Source organism: Pyxicephalus adspersus, chromosome 7 (assembly GCF_032062135.1).
Source record: "Pyxicephalus adspersus chromosome 7, UCB_Pads_2.0, whole genome shotgun sequence".
Classification (NCBI taxonomy): Eukaryota; Metazoa; Chordata; class Amphibia; order Anura; family Pyxicephalidae; genus Pyxicephalus; species Pyxicephalus adspersus.
Window position 1 is genome coordinate 68265267 of NC_092864.1, and position 16286 is coordinate 68281552.

General features: G+C 38.3%; 1 protein-coding gene across 1 annotated transcript in view; it reads left to right on the forward strand.

The window, feature by feature from the left end:
• Positions 1-16286, forward strand: part of FOXK1 (forkhead box K1) — a 45327-nt gene that overhangs the window by 13782 nt on the left and 15259 nt on the right. The window contains exons 2-8 of the mRNA XM_072418880.1: positions 1979-2167; positions 4382-4538; positions 7369-7515; positions 9866-10059; positions 12610-12770; positions 13400-13666; positions 14383-14610. Coding sequence (XP_072274981.1) covers positions 1979-2167; positions 4382-4538; positions 7369-7515; positions 9866-10059; positions 12610-12770; positions 13400-13666; positions 14383-14610 — 1343 coding nt within the window. The remainder of the gene's footprint in view (positions 1-1978; positions 2168-4381; positions 4539-7368; positions 7516-9865; positions 10060-12609; positions 12771-13399; positions 13667-14382; positions 14611-16286) is intronic.

Here is a 16286-nt window from a genome sequence, read left to right on the forward strand (position 1 = left end):
GGCTTGTGTTAATTGGTGGAGCTTGTTATAATTTAGAATGAAGTAGGGAAGAAATGCTGATCAGTTTTACCTATTCAAGGGGAGCCACATACTCTGATAATAAAGAGTTTATAATGAAAAGAAGATACAAGCCAGGGTATTTGTTTGTAGTGGCAGTGTATAAGTGGTAATGTACAATATTATTCCTATATTTCAGGAATTCAAAGTGACAAAAAGGTGCAAATACTTTACAAATAACATCATATTTACAATGAGGTCCACCCTGCTGTGTCAGAAGGCATGAGGGTGGTTTTTAATCTGTTATCTAGACAGGTTATCACTACATATTGCAAAATGGAGGGTTCAATTGTGTCCCAACGCGTTTCGCCCTTTTGGCTTCCTCAGGGGACTCGTTACCCTGATGTAGAATTGCAGGCTGTATACAAAAACATTTTGTATTGTAAATATGATGTGTTATTTGTAAAATATTTGCACCTTTTTTGTCACTTTAAATTCCTGAAAAATAGGAATAATATTGTACAATACAACTAATACACTGCCACAACAAACAAATACCCCGGCTTGTATCTTCTTTTCATTATAAACTTGTAACAATTTAGATCATTTTTGGATTTCTTTTAGGTACCCTCAGGGTAAATGAAGGTGTACTAGAAATCTTCAATAAGGCTTATCTATGATCATTTTTTATACATTGTGTGTTACTTCCTCCTCCTAGATTGTAAGCTCTTCGGGGCAGGGTCCTCTCCTCCTGTGTCACTGTCTGTATCTGTCTGTCATTTGCAACCCCTATTTAATGTACAGCGCTGCGTAAAATGTTGGCGCTATAAGAATCCTATTTATTAATATTATTATTATTATTATTATTAATAATAATACATTTCCTTGATTTTCCAAACCGTAGGTTATTTTTTTACATATGCTCGATTGCGCTGTTTTACCCATACCTTTGACCTTGTAAATGTGTAGCAGGCAATGTCCTAAATCTTAGACCGATTTTTGTCGTTGGAAAGGATCTTTCATCTTTCCAAGGACAAAGGACTGCACGATGCATGAACAAGCGCTGCACATACATCACAGTTCTGCCCTATAGAGAGGGGAGGGGGAGAATGAGTGAGCAGCACCCCGCTGTGCTCTCTCCCCTTAACTTGTATTGTAGTCATTTGTCGTTCATGGATCTGCCAGGATGGATCCATGAGCGACGTCTGACGAGCACTGTACACACATCAGATACTTGTCCGATATCTTTCCTAAAGCGATAATGGTACCGGTATCATCTGACCTGTGTGCGTAGCCTTCATTTTTTTTCATTTACATTTACTAGTTTGTAGTCATATCTCAGAAACTCATACAGTACTTTCATACTTTGTGACAGTCCATAATTCTCCCTCGTCGTCTTCCCAACTGTTGTTAAATTTCTGTTTATTACTTGTTACATTGGTTTACGATACATTTTATGCCTAAAAACCCTAAAAAAAAACGACTCAAGAAGGTGGGAGATATACATTTACATACATTTAAAGTGAAATTCCAAAATGAAAATGAAGTATTAAGCTCATCGATCACACTCCAGTGTGTCTCTACAATCTAAAAATTTACAGAAATTATCTAATATGAGGTCCTATTTTAACTGTCCAAATTGTTTCCAGTCAGGCAGGCCTTTGGTCTACATAGAAAGTTAATCCAAATGAAGTTGTAGTCAAATTGTAATTGTGGTGAGCTCATTTTGGCTTGTACTTCCTATGATTTACATATTCTTCTAATCAGTTGGATCACTTTCCTACATCCTAGTTTGGCATTAGCTATACCGGGGTCAGCTTGGACAATGAGGAGCTACTGTGCCACTTACCTGGGTGTGCATTGTGGAATATATGTGTAATCTTAGGATTGGAACTGTGAACTGAGCTGCTTACTTTGCTGCCTATTATATATTGCGACCATATTTAAATATTAAGATATCATTTGTATTTTTTTTCTACAGGTGCACATTCCGATTCCCAAGCACAGTTATAAAGATCAGATTTACCGTTCTTTACCAGGAAAAGGAGGAGAGTACCACCGTGCCACCCTCTCTGATATATCGTCAGATTTCACCCTTAAAAATACACATCCCTGACCCAGATGTGCCAAACTTTATAAGTCCTTTACCATCACCTACAGGGACTATCAGGTAAGGGGTAACTTTTCATACCGCATGCTTGCATTTTTGGCCGATGGCTGACAATGGTTCCATCTGTAGGAAGACTTACAAACATAAAGTCAGTGCTATTTGATAACTGCAAACCTGGAAAAACAAGTGTCCATATTTTGCTTTGTAAAATGTCTTGGCACGAAAATAAATCTTGTCACACAATTGAGATTATGAACAATTGCTTCATTATCTGTCACTTTCTGTGAAACCATTACTTGTCTATATCAGCGGTCGCCAACCTTTTCGGTCTCGTGGACCACTAAAATCACCGACTCCAGATCGCGCATGTGCAGATAGCCAGGAGTCACTCAAAGAGGGAGAAATCTCCCCAGAGTGACGTCATGATGACAGAACCCCGCTCTCCCATCGCATATCTGAGGCTGCAATGGGAAAGTGAGGCGGTTTGTGTCCAGGGACCCTGGGAACTGTAAGGGGGACGTAGTCCGCGGCTCTGGCTTTCTTCTGACCTCGTTCGGGGGTGCACTGGCCAGAGCTGCGGACCACCATTGTTGGCAACCGCTGGTCTATAGTAATGTCTGTGACCTTCAGAAAGGGATGGGATGCAAGAAGGGAGACCATTTTTTATGTCAATGCTTTTGTCATTCCCTTTATATTGGAATACTGTATACAGGGCATTGTGGCAAGTTCTATTACTATCATCCCCTCCTCTTACTATCTTCGCCACACTCTCACCAATTGCTCAGTTTGTTCTTTTTGCAGCATTGGTACCCAAAACTTTAAGGGAGTATGTGTCCTTCTTCTGATAATGTAATCTCTTAGACCTAAGTGGTTAACTGCAAGGCTTAAACACTAGGCCTAATTTTTAAAGGTCTCCAAGAGAGCTCTCGGGAGAACCTGGGTGGTTCAGCAAACCTTTCTATGGATCTCCGTGTTGCTGGGTGACTTAGGCACTTCCTATCCTACCCAGTGTTTAGGTTCTATTGGCAGCTGGAAAACCCGAGTAATGTCACAATGTCTATTGCCAGAAGAGGCATCAGGCAGCAGAGTTATATGATTAGAAAACCACTTTTTTTTTAATGCAAGAGGGATGGCTGGGAGGAGAATACAGGTTACTGTAACACTTAGCAGTTTGCACAGTTTATAATTTCTGATACTTGCAAACCCAAAGTTAATATTTAATGGCTTAATACATTTGTTTATGTTTGCTTTGTTACTTAACTTCAAAAGAATAATACCCTGCCTAATTCACATTGTCCCGGTATCCATCTTCGTCCCCGGCGCCGACATCTTCTTCTCTCTTCTTCCTGCCTCACCCAATCTCGCCTTGTGCAGGCGTGAAAGTGGGTGACGTAGATGCAGAAAAAAGATAAGCGCATGCGTGAGATAGGCAATTTTTTTTCCATTAATGAAAGGGGAGGTTCTGCCATCGGGTCCTGCGTCATCCCGGTATCTGTCTTCAGGCTGGCGTGCTAGGCACCGCTATCTTCTCTCTGTTCTTTTGGGGTCTTCTTCCTATGTCACCCGGCAAAATCGGGTGACGTAGATGCTAAAAAAACTTGCCAATCTCACTGCACATGCGTGACATCGGCAATTCCTTTCCCTTTTGGCGAAAGGTCTCCTTTTGCCCATGCCCGACATGCGAAGAAGGAGCAGTGGAGAGCGTCCTGGGATGCGTGACGTTGGTATCCTGGGAGGCTTTGCGCTCCCTTTCTTTTCCAGCGATCAAGACAGAAAAAGAAGGTGCTGCAACCTTTTTTTTTTTAACAAAAAAAAAAGTGTTGCGCTTTAAAAATGTTGTTATTTTTTTTAAATGAAAGGGTTTCGTTTAGGCCTTCTTTAAGATAACCTAACAATTAAAATTACAAAGAATGATGGAGGAAGGGCAGACTTTCTTTTTACCACAATAAACGACACTGTCTGCTTTAGTTACACCAAGCATAAGGCAGTACTGTGTTTTAGTATTGTAAAGCCTAGTATGTTTTGCAAACTGAGTTTCCTGGATACTTCTTTATTAATTGATTATTTTTTACGTAAATATTTTCTACAATTAATGATACAAAATAGAACTGTATAAACATACAAATATTTAAAAATAATGCATGGTTTGAAAATACAATAGGAACATTTGTTTAGGTGATTTGGTTACTGGTATTTGCATTACTATTCTATTACTAGTCTATTACTAATTTGGTATTACTTTCTTTTGGCTTAATCTGGTTTCTCTATTTCTAGTGTTCCCAACTCTTGTCCTGCCAGCCCTCGAGGTGCTGGATCTTCAGGCTTGCACTTCATTCATAATATCGCTTCAGAACTTAAGCTGGCAGCAGAATGCGCAGCCAAGGCTGCCTCAGAACAGAACATAGACACATCAGGAGGAGATTGTCCCAAGGTACTCCATACTAACTTTACAGCATAAGCATAAATGTCTTAATGTATATTGTTCAAAATGGTCCCTATAATCATTTATTTATAACACCAAATTCAAGATAATATTGTAGCTACTTTGTTTTTGTTACATTTATATTCTACACAAGATGATACTGTAATAAAATTAAATTTTTCCGTCAAATAAATTAGAAAGAAATTTGTATATGCTCTACTCGGTTGCACAGAACACAAATGTCTTGCTTGTTTAACCTCCTTTGATAAGGTTTAATATTTCTAACACAGTTCATCCAAGCATGTTTAATGTGCATTTGTCAGGATAGATGTATGAGAATTGTTGACTTTTCTATTTTGTGAGTCACTGACACAAAATGAGTATCTGACACTTGGTCGCACATGTTTATTCCAGGTGTGTGACTGATAAAGGAAGGGAGAAAAACAAGTCATCATTGGCAGCTCTCATATTTATATTATATACATTTCTTTAAAATTATCTAAAATAAAAGAGGTTAGCTTAGGTGTACGTACCAATATAAATGTGCCTGCTTCAGTTGCCATTGCCGTCACTGCCATTGCCAGCTGAGGGTCAGGCAGTGCTTAAAGGGTGCTACTCCTGCCATACAGTATATAATGGTGATCTCTGGGGCTCCAAATACATCTGCATGTTGAAAAGAAGAGTGTGTTCTAGTTTATTTAAGCCTAATCTTTTCTAATTCCATGTGCAAAGTTTAGATTGTTTAAACATCTGATATATTTTTTTTTACACAATGTTTGACAGCTTAGGAAAGGAGGAGTGTTCATTGTATGACCCTTGCACCTAGATGGAAGAAGTGTGCCAGCTTTGTCAACTCCAGAGAGTCATTTGCTTTTACGTGGAGAGTAAGGCTGGCACACATGCAAAATTTGTTGTTGGAAAGGATCTTTCACAATCCTTTCCAACTACAAAAGACTGAAGTGCTATACATACAGCACAATTCTGCTCTATGGAGAGGGGAGAACGAACAAGCAGAACCCCACTGTGCTCTCTCCCCTTCACTTTCATTATGATTGTTTGTCGTGCATAGATCCGCCAGGATGGCCATCCGAATGACAAGCACTGTGCACATGTCAGATTCTCTTCCGATATCAGCCGTTTATCAGCGATTATCGGACGAGAATGATCTGACGTGTACATAGCCTAATACCATTCTAACTTTGGTGGAATGATTGGGGTAGCAGTGGAGTGGCTTTACCTTACCAGTTAAACTATTCATGTATATCTGCTGAAAACAGTCACGTAATTTATTTATATATACTAACCAAGAAGATTTTTTGACATTGGATTTAATTAGAAAATGTGTAATAAAAGTGAGTGCATTTTGTATATTGTATTTTATAAGTAGGTTTTTTGAATTCCGGTTACCAGATAAGCTGTGTACTTTGAGTTTTGCAGTAAAGTGGATTTCCAGACAATGTTGTGAGACAAAGTTGTCTACTTTGCATGTGTAGATTGAAGGTAACTAATAAAAATAAAGTTTTAGGAATAGTTCTCTATGCACCTAGATAGACTCTTGTTAATTAGAATTTGTTTTTTGTTTTTTTTTTTTAAATATGTTACTACTGGTATTACTCTAATAGAAAATAGTAAATTTTTAGGGGTTGAGGTTAATGGGAAACTTTAAATTGTTCAAGTCTTCTACTCAAGTCCTACTCTTTTAGAAAAGGCAGCAACTCCCCTTATTATAATGATGGAGTGAGGCACGGGAGGCAAAATTAGGTTTGTTTCTTTTCTTATTCTAACACCTTAAAGGGAAGTGAGTGGAAAATCAGATATGGCTATAAAATCCAGACAGATGTTTTTAATATAGAGCAATATTTCTACTTAATTGTTTGATTCCTGCCTGTGTGCTCATTGATACTGATTAAAAAGAGGTTCTAACCCCTCCACATTTTATCCAACAATGGTGTACCCAGCGTTAGACTTCAAGGTATCTATATGTGGGTAGCTGCAAACTGATGCACATATTTGGCTGAATACTCGCATAACTATACATGATCAGATACAAATATGTGAGCCATTGCAACCTCTACTAATTTTAGTTGTCTGTATATCATGTGGACATCACTGACTGCATACTACTTCTAAATCAGTGACTCGAGGTAGTGAAGCTAGAGAAAAACCAGAACAGACATCTTAGAAAGGCTTCTATATCATGATAGAAAACTTTTTTTATTCTTCCATAGTTCCCTGAATTACGATTGAATGGTGTCTTGCCAAGATATCACCAAGTCCACTTCAGAGAGGCGGGTGGGGTAATGAAGTATAGAAAGCTCATACCTAAACCTCTGTTTCTCTAAAAGCATTTTATTATTGTGTAGAGGAAATGGGAAACTTATTTCCCTCACATTTTTTAATAAGAATAATGTGAAAAATTATGATAATAAGGAAGTTTCATGGTAGGACTTCTATTTTCTTTATGTGGTTATCAAAATGAAAAACAATAAGTCGCTGGACTGTTATGTTGATCCAATGGGCCGGATTTATTAAAGCTCTCCAAGGCTGGTGAGGATACAATTTCATCAGTGAAGCTGGGTGATCCAGCAAACCTGGAATGGATCTGGTCCAGGATTCAAAACATTTGCTAACAAATAGAAAAATTACTCCATTCCAGGTTTGCTGGATCATCTAATTTCACTGAAGAAAGTGTATCCTCTCCAGCCTTGGAGCTTTAATAAACAGGCCCAATGACTTTAATACTTTTACCCAGGATTCAGTTGAGGAATACCTCTGGCAAGGAACTAACATTTTCAGAATTTTATTTTTATTAATATTTTCTTCCTTTTTGTTTTCTTAGGATTCCTCCAAACCACCATATTCATACGCACAGCTTATTGTTCAAGCAATCTCCTGTGCACAAGATCGACAGCTCACACTGAGCGGTATTTATGCGCATATTACAAAACATTACCCATACTACAGATCTGCTGATAAAGGTTGGCAGGTAAGTCAGCCAATTAAGGATATTTTGTCATAACCCTGGCATTGATAGAAACAAAAAATATAAAAATCTAAACAAATTTTTATGGTTTGTATGCATAAATTCTGAGCGAAGTCAAACTTTGCAAACAAAAGTAATTTAATGAAGAAGTAAACCCCAAAACTACCCAAAACAAAAAAATACACTTAACTTCAATCCTGCAAAGCAGTCAATCGGTCCAGAGGGTTTTTCCATCGGGTCCCGCATCATCTCAGTATCCGTCTACGGGCCGGCACGCTAGGTGCCGCCATCTTCTCCCTGTTCTTCTGGGTTCTTCTTCCTACTTCACCCGACACAGGCACAAGATTGGGTGATATAGATTGGGGAAAAACTTGCTGATGTCATGGAAATTCTTTCCCTTTTGGCGAAAGGGCTCCTTCTGCGCATGCCTGAGATGCGCAGAAGGAGCAGCCAAAAGCCTCCTGGGATGCGTGACGTAGGTATCCCGGAAGGCTCTGCGCTCCCATTCATTTGCCTAGGTTCCAGAAAGGCAGATAGATGAATGGGCACATCAAATGGTAGGCTGGGGTAAAATCACAATAACAATCGGGGTATTTAGGTAGAATACCAACACTTATTTATAGGAAGCACTGAATGCAGTAACTCTCCTAACATCTACTTAAAAATAAATTGAGTTGCAAACTTCTAGACCTTATACCTTAAAACAATGTTTTTATTTGCACAATGTCTATTTAGTGAATTCTATTTTCTGAGATCATGCATATAGCTCTTTGAAGGCACTATTTAAAGTGCACAGTGTCTAGTGCCAAGAATATCAACTCTTGCAGGAATTATTTGGAGCTGATAGACACCTTTTTGTTCAAGCTGGAATACTGTGTACAGAGCGGTTTTAAACTGGCTGCCTAAATGATGTTTTTGTTGTGCTACAGCACTGACGATAAAAGCTCATAACTATTTAATAAAAGGGACACCCAATGCACTGAATTGCAGAGCACTATAAAGTTACTTTCTAGAATGTTGATTTTATTTGTAGCTTAGGGGAAGTGAACTTTTTAAGGACTCCACAATCCCCCTCTTTTAAGCTTTTGCAGCTGTAACCTCCATGACCCTGTCCCCATTACCTTAGAATTTATAAATCTAAGTTTTATTTCCCAGCCTTTGAAACCCGTCTCTCATCCAGTCAAGTTGACATTTTAAGTCTATGGCATGCAGTAGAAAACTGTCATAAATAAAAATGGGCGTGCACTAGCAAACAAACTGAATTTGGGAAACACAGTAAAAGGTGTGGTGGAAGCACTGATGATGGAGGAGATGTGATGAGTGATAAGGTGGACAAGAGGCAGCCTTTGCCGCCTTTTTTACCTTTTCTAACACATAAGTCTGGTTCTTCTCTTTTTACTTCCTAGTCATAGGCTTGGGAAGGGACAAGACAGTCGGGACAGTCGTTTGGACGACGGGCGCTGTACACACGCCAGATTCTCCCCGATATCGGCCTTGAGCCGATTATCAGGCGTGGCCTGTTGGACGTGTGTATGTAGCTTAAGTGTTACTTAACTGCACCAAAAAAAAAATCAGGTCTTCTGTCCTATCAGGCACGCTGGTGTAAATTTTAGGACTGTGCAGATAGAATTAAAACAGCTCTTTTGTATGTAGTTAAGTTAATTTTTATTTGGAGTTAAGGAGGAATAAAGGCAGCCATTGCTAACTTTCCCAAATTCTTTGCCTATTGTTCTGGTTCAGCTTCCCTAATGTGAGTCAACCTGACCCAGAACAAGAATGCAGTTAAAGAACTATGAACGTACGTTCCCTAAAAGCAATATTGTTTAGTGTCAGCATCTTAGAATGTATTGATGGCAAAAAAGCCAGAATAGTGTGTTTCCTGCAGTCAGCACTGGTAGTTATGGCATTTCACTCAAGATGTTTCATTTTATTCTCTGTTATTTTCATTGCTCTGTCACTTGTTTCCCTGAGAACCTTTGAGAGATGTCTACACAATAGACTACTCCTTAAAGTTGGAGTGCTTCCCTACTTTCACTAAAATTCTTAGAAACACTGCCTAACTTGGCAACTTTTTGAATGTTTAGGTGCAAAATGTGGTTCACAAGCCACCTTGTTCTGTAATAATAAAAAGTTTGTTTTTACATTGCTAAATTTGCATAATATCTGACTATTGATAGGGCATAGGCATTAGTAAAAGTAAGACTTAAGTTTCTGGCAATGAACTGCATTTTCCTAATAGTTGGGGTATGGGAAATTTTACAGTATCTTTTTTTTATTTTTATTTTTTTTTAATTAACAATATATGATTTAGGCAGATATGTTGTTTGATCTCCTATTTTTTTTTTCCTTACAGAATTCAATACGACACAACCTGTCGCTGAATCGATACTTTATTAAAGTACCGCGTTCTCAGGAGGAGCCTGGAAAAGGTTCATTTTGGAGAATTGATCCAACATCTGAAGCCAAACTTATTGAACAGGCATTTAGAAAACGCAGACAGAGGGGTGTTTCTTCCTTTCCTACTCCATTTGGTCCACTTTCTTCAAGGTAAGTTAAAATTCATTTTTTTCTTATGTAGATAAAATTAATGTATAGGATGTAAATGACATGCTGCATTGATCATTAAATCATTGCTTAACAAATTATTTTTTTAAAATAATTTATATGATTTAAATGTCTTGCTTCTTATGTTAGGCCAACTCTGTGTGTTATGCTAAGGTACTGTCCAGGGGTCAGCAGCCCACGGCTCCGGAGCCTCATGAGGCTCTTCAGCCTCCTTGTTGTGGCTCCCTTCGGCCTTGACAAGAAAAAAAGAATACCGGTTATTTACCGCGGCTGGCGTTGACATTTCCTCTGGCGGGGTAAGGGGACACTTTCCCTTCCGGGTTGTCCCTGGTGGCGGTGGAACCATCAGCGTGAGACTCGAGAGAGTCCCTCGCAGATAGGAGTCCTGTGTTCCCGGGTGCTTACCCATAAACAAACATCAAGGCGCATCATAGCGCCATGTGGGACACAGGACTAGATGCATTTAAGTGCAGCTGCTCATTGAGTGATGCACGACTCTTAAACTAACAGAGAGCCAGGAGCTCATGATGGGAACAAACATTTTAAAAGTAAGTTTTCAACATCATAATGCATTATTATGATTTTTTGAATGTATTTAGGTATTTGATCATGCACTCCGATTTAATTACTTAATATTTGAATTTAATTATATATCCTCATGAATTTAATAACATTTTTTAAAATATGCAATTATTGATTTTTCATATATATATTTCAACTAATCGTATATTAATCATCTGATAAATTATGCATTGATCTTGGGATAATGAATCGTGATAAACATTTAACATTTAAATAAATAAGTATATTATCATATGAATTGGATTAATTTCGTCATGATCACGGTGAATTCAATTAAAATACAGTGGTACCTTGGTATAAGTCCTTAATCCTTTCCAGATCCTTGGACTTATACCAAACAAATTTTTCCCATAAGAAATAAAAGGAAAATGAATGATCCGTTCACATGAAAACAAATCCTATTGTATTGGCTATTATACATTGATGGGGCTGTATAGAATATTTTAAACACTGCTTAATACTAAAATACATAAATATAAAAGCAATTAGATGAAATAAATGAAAATGTAACCTCACTTTACCTTGCTGAGAAGAAACGGGTACCTACTAGGATGGTGCTGAGAAGGGAGGAGGAGGAGATGTTATGTAATTCACAGAGATTTATAGCGCGGGTTGTTCATTGAATGGTAGTAACTCGAGGTAAATAAGGGTAGTGCGCAGTGTTATGACTCATTTTGACCCATACAAGTTCTAGAACAAAGGTTGTATACCAAGCAAAATTTTGCGTGTCCAAACAGGACTTATACCAAGTTGGACTTACTCAAAAGCAGACAAAGCAGATACCAAGGTACCAATTTAATTGATAATAAAATAGGATGAACCATCCCACTTCGGTAAAGCTCCACATTATTCTTGCATTCAATCAAACTATTGTTTTATTTCTTTAAACGCTTTCCAAATTAGGAAAGCATGTAAAGATTTGTCAATTTGTCTACTTTGTCTACAGGACTCAAAAAGGCCTGCAAAGTTTAGTGTTTAATTTATTTCAAAGTAGGCCATCACATTCAAACTGCACTTCTGTTTGTTGTATTCTATTTTTGTAACAGGTAAAATAAAAAAAAGATTAAAACTTTAAAAGGAATCAAGAAACAATCAAGTCTTTGGTTGATGTCCCTACAAAGCGGTCTCTTCAGTATGAAGCTTCTATAGATGCTTTCCCTTTTTTGAGATCAGCGCTATTTGTTTGTATGCAGCTACAATCATATACATCGAGGGTACTTAAGTCCCTTTTCAGCTAAGGACTGGAAGAACCCATTGGATATTTTGCTGTTAAAAGCTAATCCCCCTAGAAAGGCTATCACGCCATAAAATTACATAAAGAGTTGGACTTGCATCCACCAACACTCAGGCTTTTTAAGGAGAAATTGGACCATGTTTTTAGAATGGCTTGGATAGAAACGTCATTAGATAAAGAAACGACATTTTTTTAATACATGGTAATCATATATAGAGACTCAGTCTAGCTCAATAAAATGCCAGATTGTAAATTCTTTTCAACCTCCTGTGGTTATAGATGCTGTTTAAAGTGGAAATGCCAACTAATAATATGTTTGAAGTTTTCTGTTTGCCTAAGTTTTATTGATATTTGTTGTAACCTTGAATGTGGTTCTGTGTTTTTTTTATTTATCTATTGAAACATTGTTTAATAAAAATGTATTTAAAAAACACAAAAAAAACCCCCCACAACTTTTAAAAGTTTATAAGCTGGGTTATGTTGTGCAGTTTCAGACTATTTTTCTTTAGTGGAAGAGGGGGCAAAATGGCTGTTTTGATAGTAAAGGTTGCTGACCCCTGTCATTGACTAACAAGCTCAAAATTCTTACAGTCAATATAAATTTAGAGTATGATTTCCTCTGATGGACAATGACTAAGGATTCTGATAAAAGGTGTTTAATATGCTGTATGAGTTGATTCATTCCTAAAATAATGGTATTTTATTCATTCTTCCAGAAGTGCTCCTGCTTCTCCAACATATCCTGATCTGTTGACATCAGGTTCCAGTGGCTTGCAGACTCCTGATAGTATGTCACGAGAGGGATCTCCTATTCCTCATGAGTTTAGTTTAAAGATGGCTTCCGTACCAGAGTGCCGATATTCCCAGAGTGCACCAGGTTTGAAAAAATATAAATTGTTTTATGTATGTACATATGAGTGTGCAGAAAGTCACAAAATATGTCTTCTGGATTAGAATGTCAAATAAGTCTATTTTATTTTAGTTAAAAATATTCTTCTGCAAAAAATGAAAGAACATCATTAAGATATATAAATTACTATTAAAAAAAAAAAAAAACTAACTAGTAAGAGAACACTTTGATTCTGCATCATAATGACCCCAAACGTAGTAAAAAAAAATTTTTTGGGGGGGAAAATCAGAACCCTCATTTCAACTTCACGCATAGTAGGATGGGCTATTTCTGCATTGGAGCTGTAGCAAGTTCTCCGCAGGCTTGGAACAACCTGTTTATTGATTTATAAACACCTGATAAATCCTTTGAAAGTATTCCTGCATTGCAGCTTTGTGTTGTGTACTGTACTGTGTATTTACACACCCTTATGTATATTTACTATGTGTGCGCTCCATTTGTTGTGAGCCCTGCTATCACCTTTATTGCAAGTGAAGAGCTAGGTGTTTGCTCACGTTTTTTTAGGGCTGATAGGAAGGACTTCTCCAATGTCTATGAAATGCATTACAGAAAAGAAATAAAACATAAAGCTAATAATTTTTTTTTATCCATTTCAGGCTCCCCAGTAAGTGCACATCCAATTATTGTGGCCAAGCCTGTGCAAACACCAAGTTTTGTGGCAAAGCCTTTGGCATACATGCCTGCTTCAATCATGACCCAGCAGCCCACAAGTCATGCTATACATGTTGTGCAGCAGGTTCCCACAGTCACTATGGTCCAGGTAGTGACAACACCCACCAATTCGGCAAATGGATACATCACTGCAAACCAAAGACCTACCAACGAAGTCCATGGAACAGTTTTGGATGGTATTTCTGCCAGAGGTGAGTAAATGGGGACTTAATGTACTTATAACTGTGGTTCCTGAGATTGTCTGACTGGGCAATAGGAGTTTTGTTTGTCCTGGATTTTATTCAATATCATCTTGACCTGTTGCTTGTTGTGACCCTATAAATGTACCTTAATATATATTCAAACCCTGGAACAAAACTGGTATATTGCAAATTAAAAATCCACAGATGTGATTGTTACTTGCCATTTTATTTTTAAGGCAAATTACATTTTCTGCAAAAAATACCTGTAGATCTTGTCAGGAATCTTCTGTTGTTCACTTTCTGTAGACGGAAATAAATGCCAAATAATGATATCAGCTTTCTGAGTAATGTTTTGTGAATTGCAAGGCAATGTGGTGGGGATAAGGGCAAGTGTAGTCCAAATCAAGCAGCCTGGAGCAACACCACTGCTCCTCCATAGATACAATACAGTGTGTGATCATTGTCACTATAGGGCAAGAACACCTCCTCCTGTTGTTGGCAGGGTCATAAATTGAAAAATATTGCAGGACTGATATTTTAGGACTGGTAAGCTTCATTTTGATACATTTGTTTTGGGGTTTTAGAATTGCCTTAAACAAGTAAACGTTATATTCAAAAATACCTGTATTAGTGTGAAGTAAAATCTGAATGAGTTTGTACATTACTGCAGTTTTTATTGCAATGCTTATTGAATAATCCTGAAAGTCTTCTCTGTTGTTTTGTAGGCGCAAAGGAAGAAATAAACACTATAACCTTTCCTACAGTTCCTATTCTCCCCACTGCCAGCAGAGTTATTCAGACAATGGCAAGCTCACTGCCTCAAAGTCTTCATGGGCAAAAACTTACACTCTTACAACCTGCCACCTCCCTCAGCTTACTGCAGAATCCTACTTCACTGACTACGAGTGGAAAAGAAATAATGACTACTGCCAATCTGGCTGGAAGTGTTTATGGTATGTATTCTGAAAATATGCAGTTCTCATTGCATAGTTCTCCCCAGAGGGTTTTAGCTGGTTGCTGTGCCCGGCTGCTGTGCCTCCCCCGCCCACCTCTCTCAGCAGCTCTCATCTGCACAGATCTCAGTGAGGCTGCTCTGTGCTCAGCTGTCATCCGTTCAGAGGATTGATGCTGCAATGAGAGATAAGCACACAGTTCAGCCTTCATGTGAATGAGACACAGGCTCATAGCACAAGCTGGGATTTCTATTTTAAAAAAAACTGCTTTTAAAATGTATCAGCTTCTAGAGCTGTGTGTGAAGTCTGCATGACCTTCTGCATCCACACAGCTCTCTGTGTACAAACATCCATATCTCCTAAACTATGTCACAATGACTTGTAATTTTCAAGGTGCACAGGGGACCCTCATAGATACTAGTTACTACAATTTCAGACCCCAGCTTTTTCAAGATATGATCACAAATGACCCATTTGATTTTCAAGAGACCTATGGGTCACAAATGTAAACAGTCATGGAAAATTGAACATTGGGGTTGCTGTTTCAGAGGAAAGTGCAACTAGGAGTCCTAAATTGAAAATGCAAATTGGGGACCCCAGGGCCACTAACATAGCAAGAAGCATTGGGGTGGGGCCCCTAAATATATACCTACCTGTCACAAATCTATACCTATGAGACCAATGTCTGCTTCTCTTCTTTGAACCCCAATTTTTCTGAGGTGGGGGTACAAAACTGAAAATATAGGTGCAAGTGTCAGGCACATTCTCCTCTTACAATCTCATTACTACAGCATCATTAGAACGTAAAACACTCAACCTATCAAAATGGGCCTCCCTGCCCAGTTACACCTTCCTGTCCCTTTCTAGCATTTTGAACTTCAATTGGGGAATGGGGAGGTGTAAGAAACCAAAAATATAGGTACAAGTGGGGAACAGCTATGACGTAACATCCCCTAAAACTTCATCACTATGGCATCATTAGAAAATTAACTCTGCCAACTAAAATTTAATGGGGTTGAGGTACTGGAAAGTTACAGTCATGTGTAACAAGGAAGTGCATTTTGATGGACAGTTTGTTTTCTATGTTGTAATAATGCCATGGTGATGAAAGCCACACGTGTCTCCACCTATATTTTGTTTCCCTGTACCTCTTAATTGTAGAGAAATTCGGGTTTGAGGTAGAGATGCAGACAGATATGTGTAACAGAGCAGGCAGCACATTTTGCTTGGTAGAGATGTATGTTAATGCCATAGTAATTATATTTTAGAAGGGTTTAGCCACAAGTGTCCCCCACTTGCATCTACAGTTTCCTATGCCTCCACGTGTAACTTAAAAATACCTAAAAAAAAGTCAATACAACCAACGGTTCAGGAGATATGAAGGTTTGAACACAGCAAGCATCAGAGAAAAGGTGGAAGCTGAGCCAGCGTGGGCAATGTTTTCACAAAAGTTCACTTTAACTAAATATAGCCTCAGGAGCACATCTGAAGGTAGGCTGAATTCACATCTGCAGTAAGGTTACATTTGTCCATTCCTCATGCCACGAACCACTTACTGCCTGTTACCAATCCTAGGTGCCTAGCACATATCGCCTGTTACCAATCCTAGGTGCCGAGCACATATCGCCTGTTACCAATCCTAGGTGCCGAGCACATATCGCCTGTTACCAATCCTA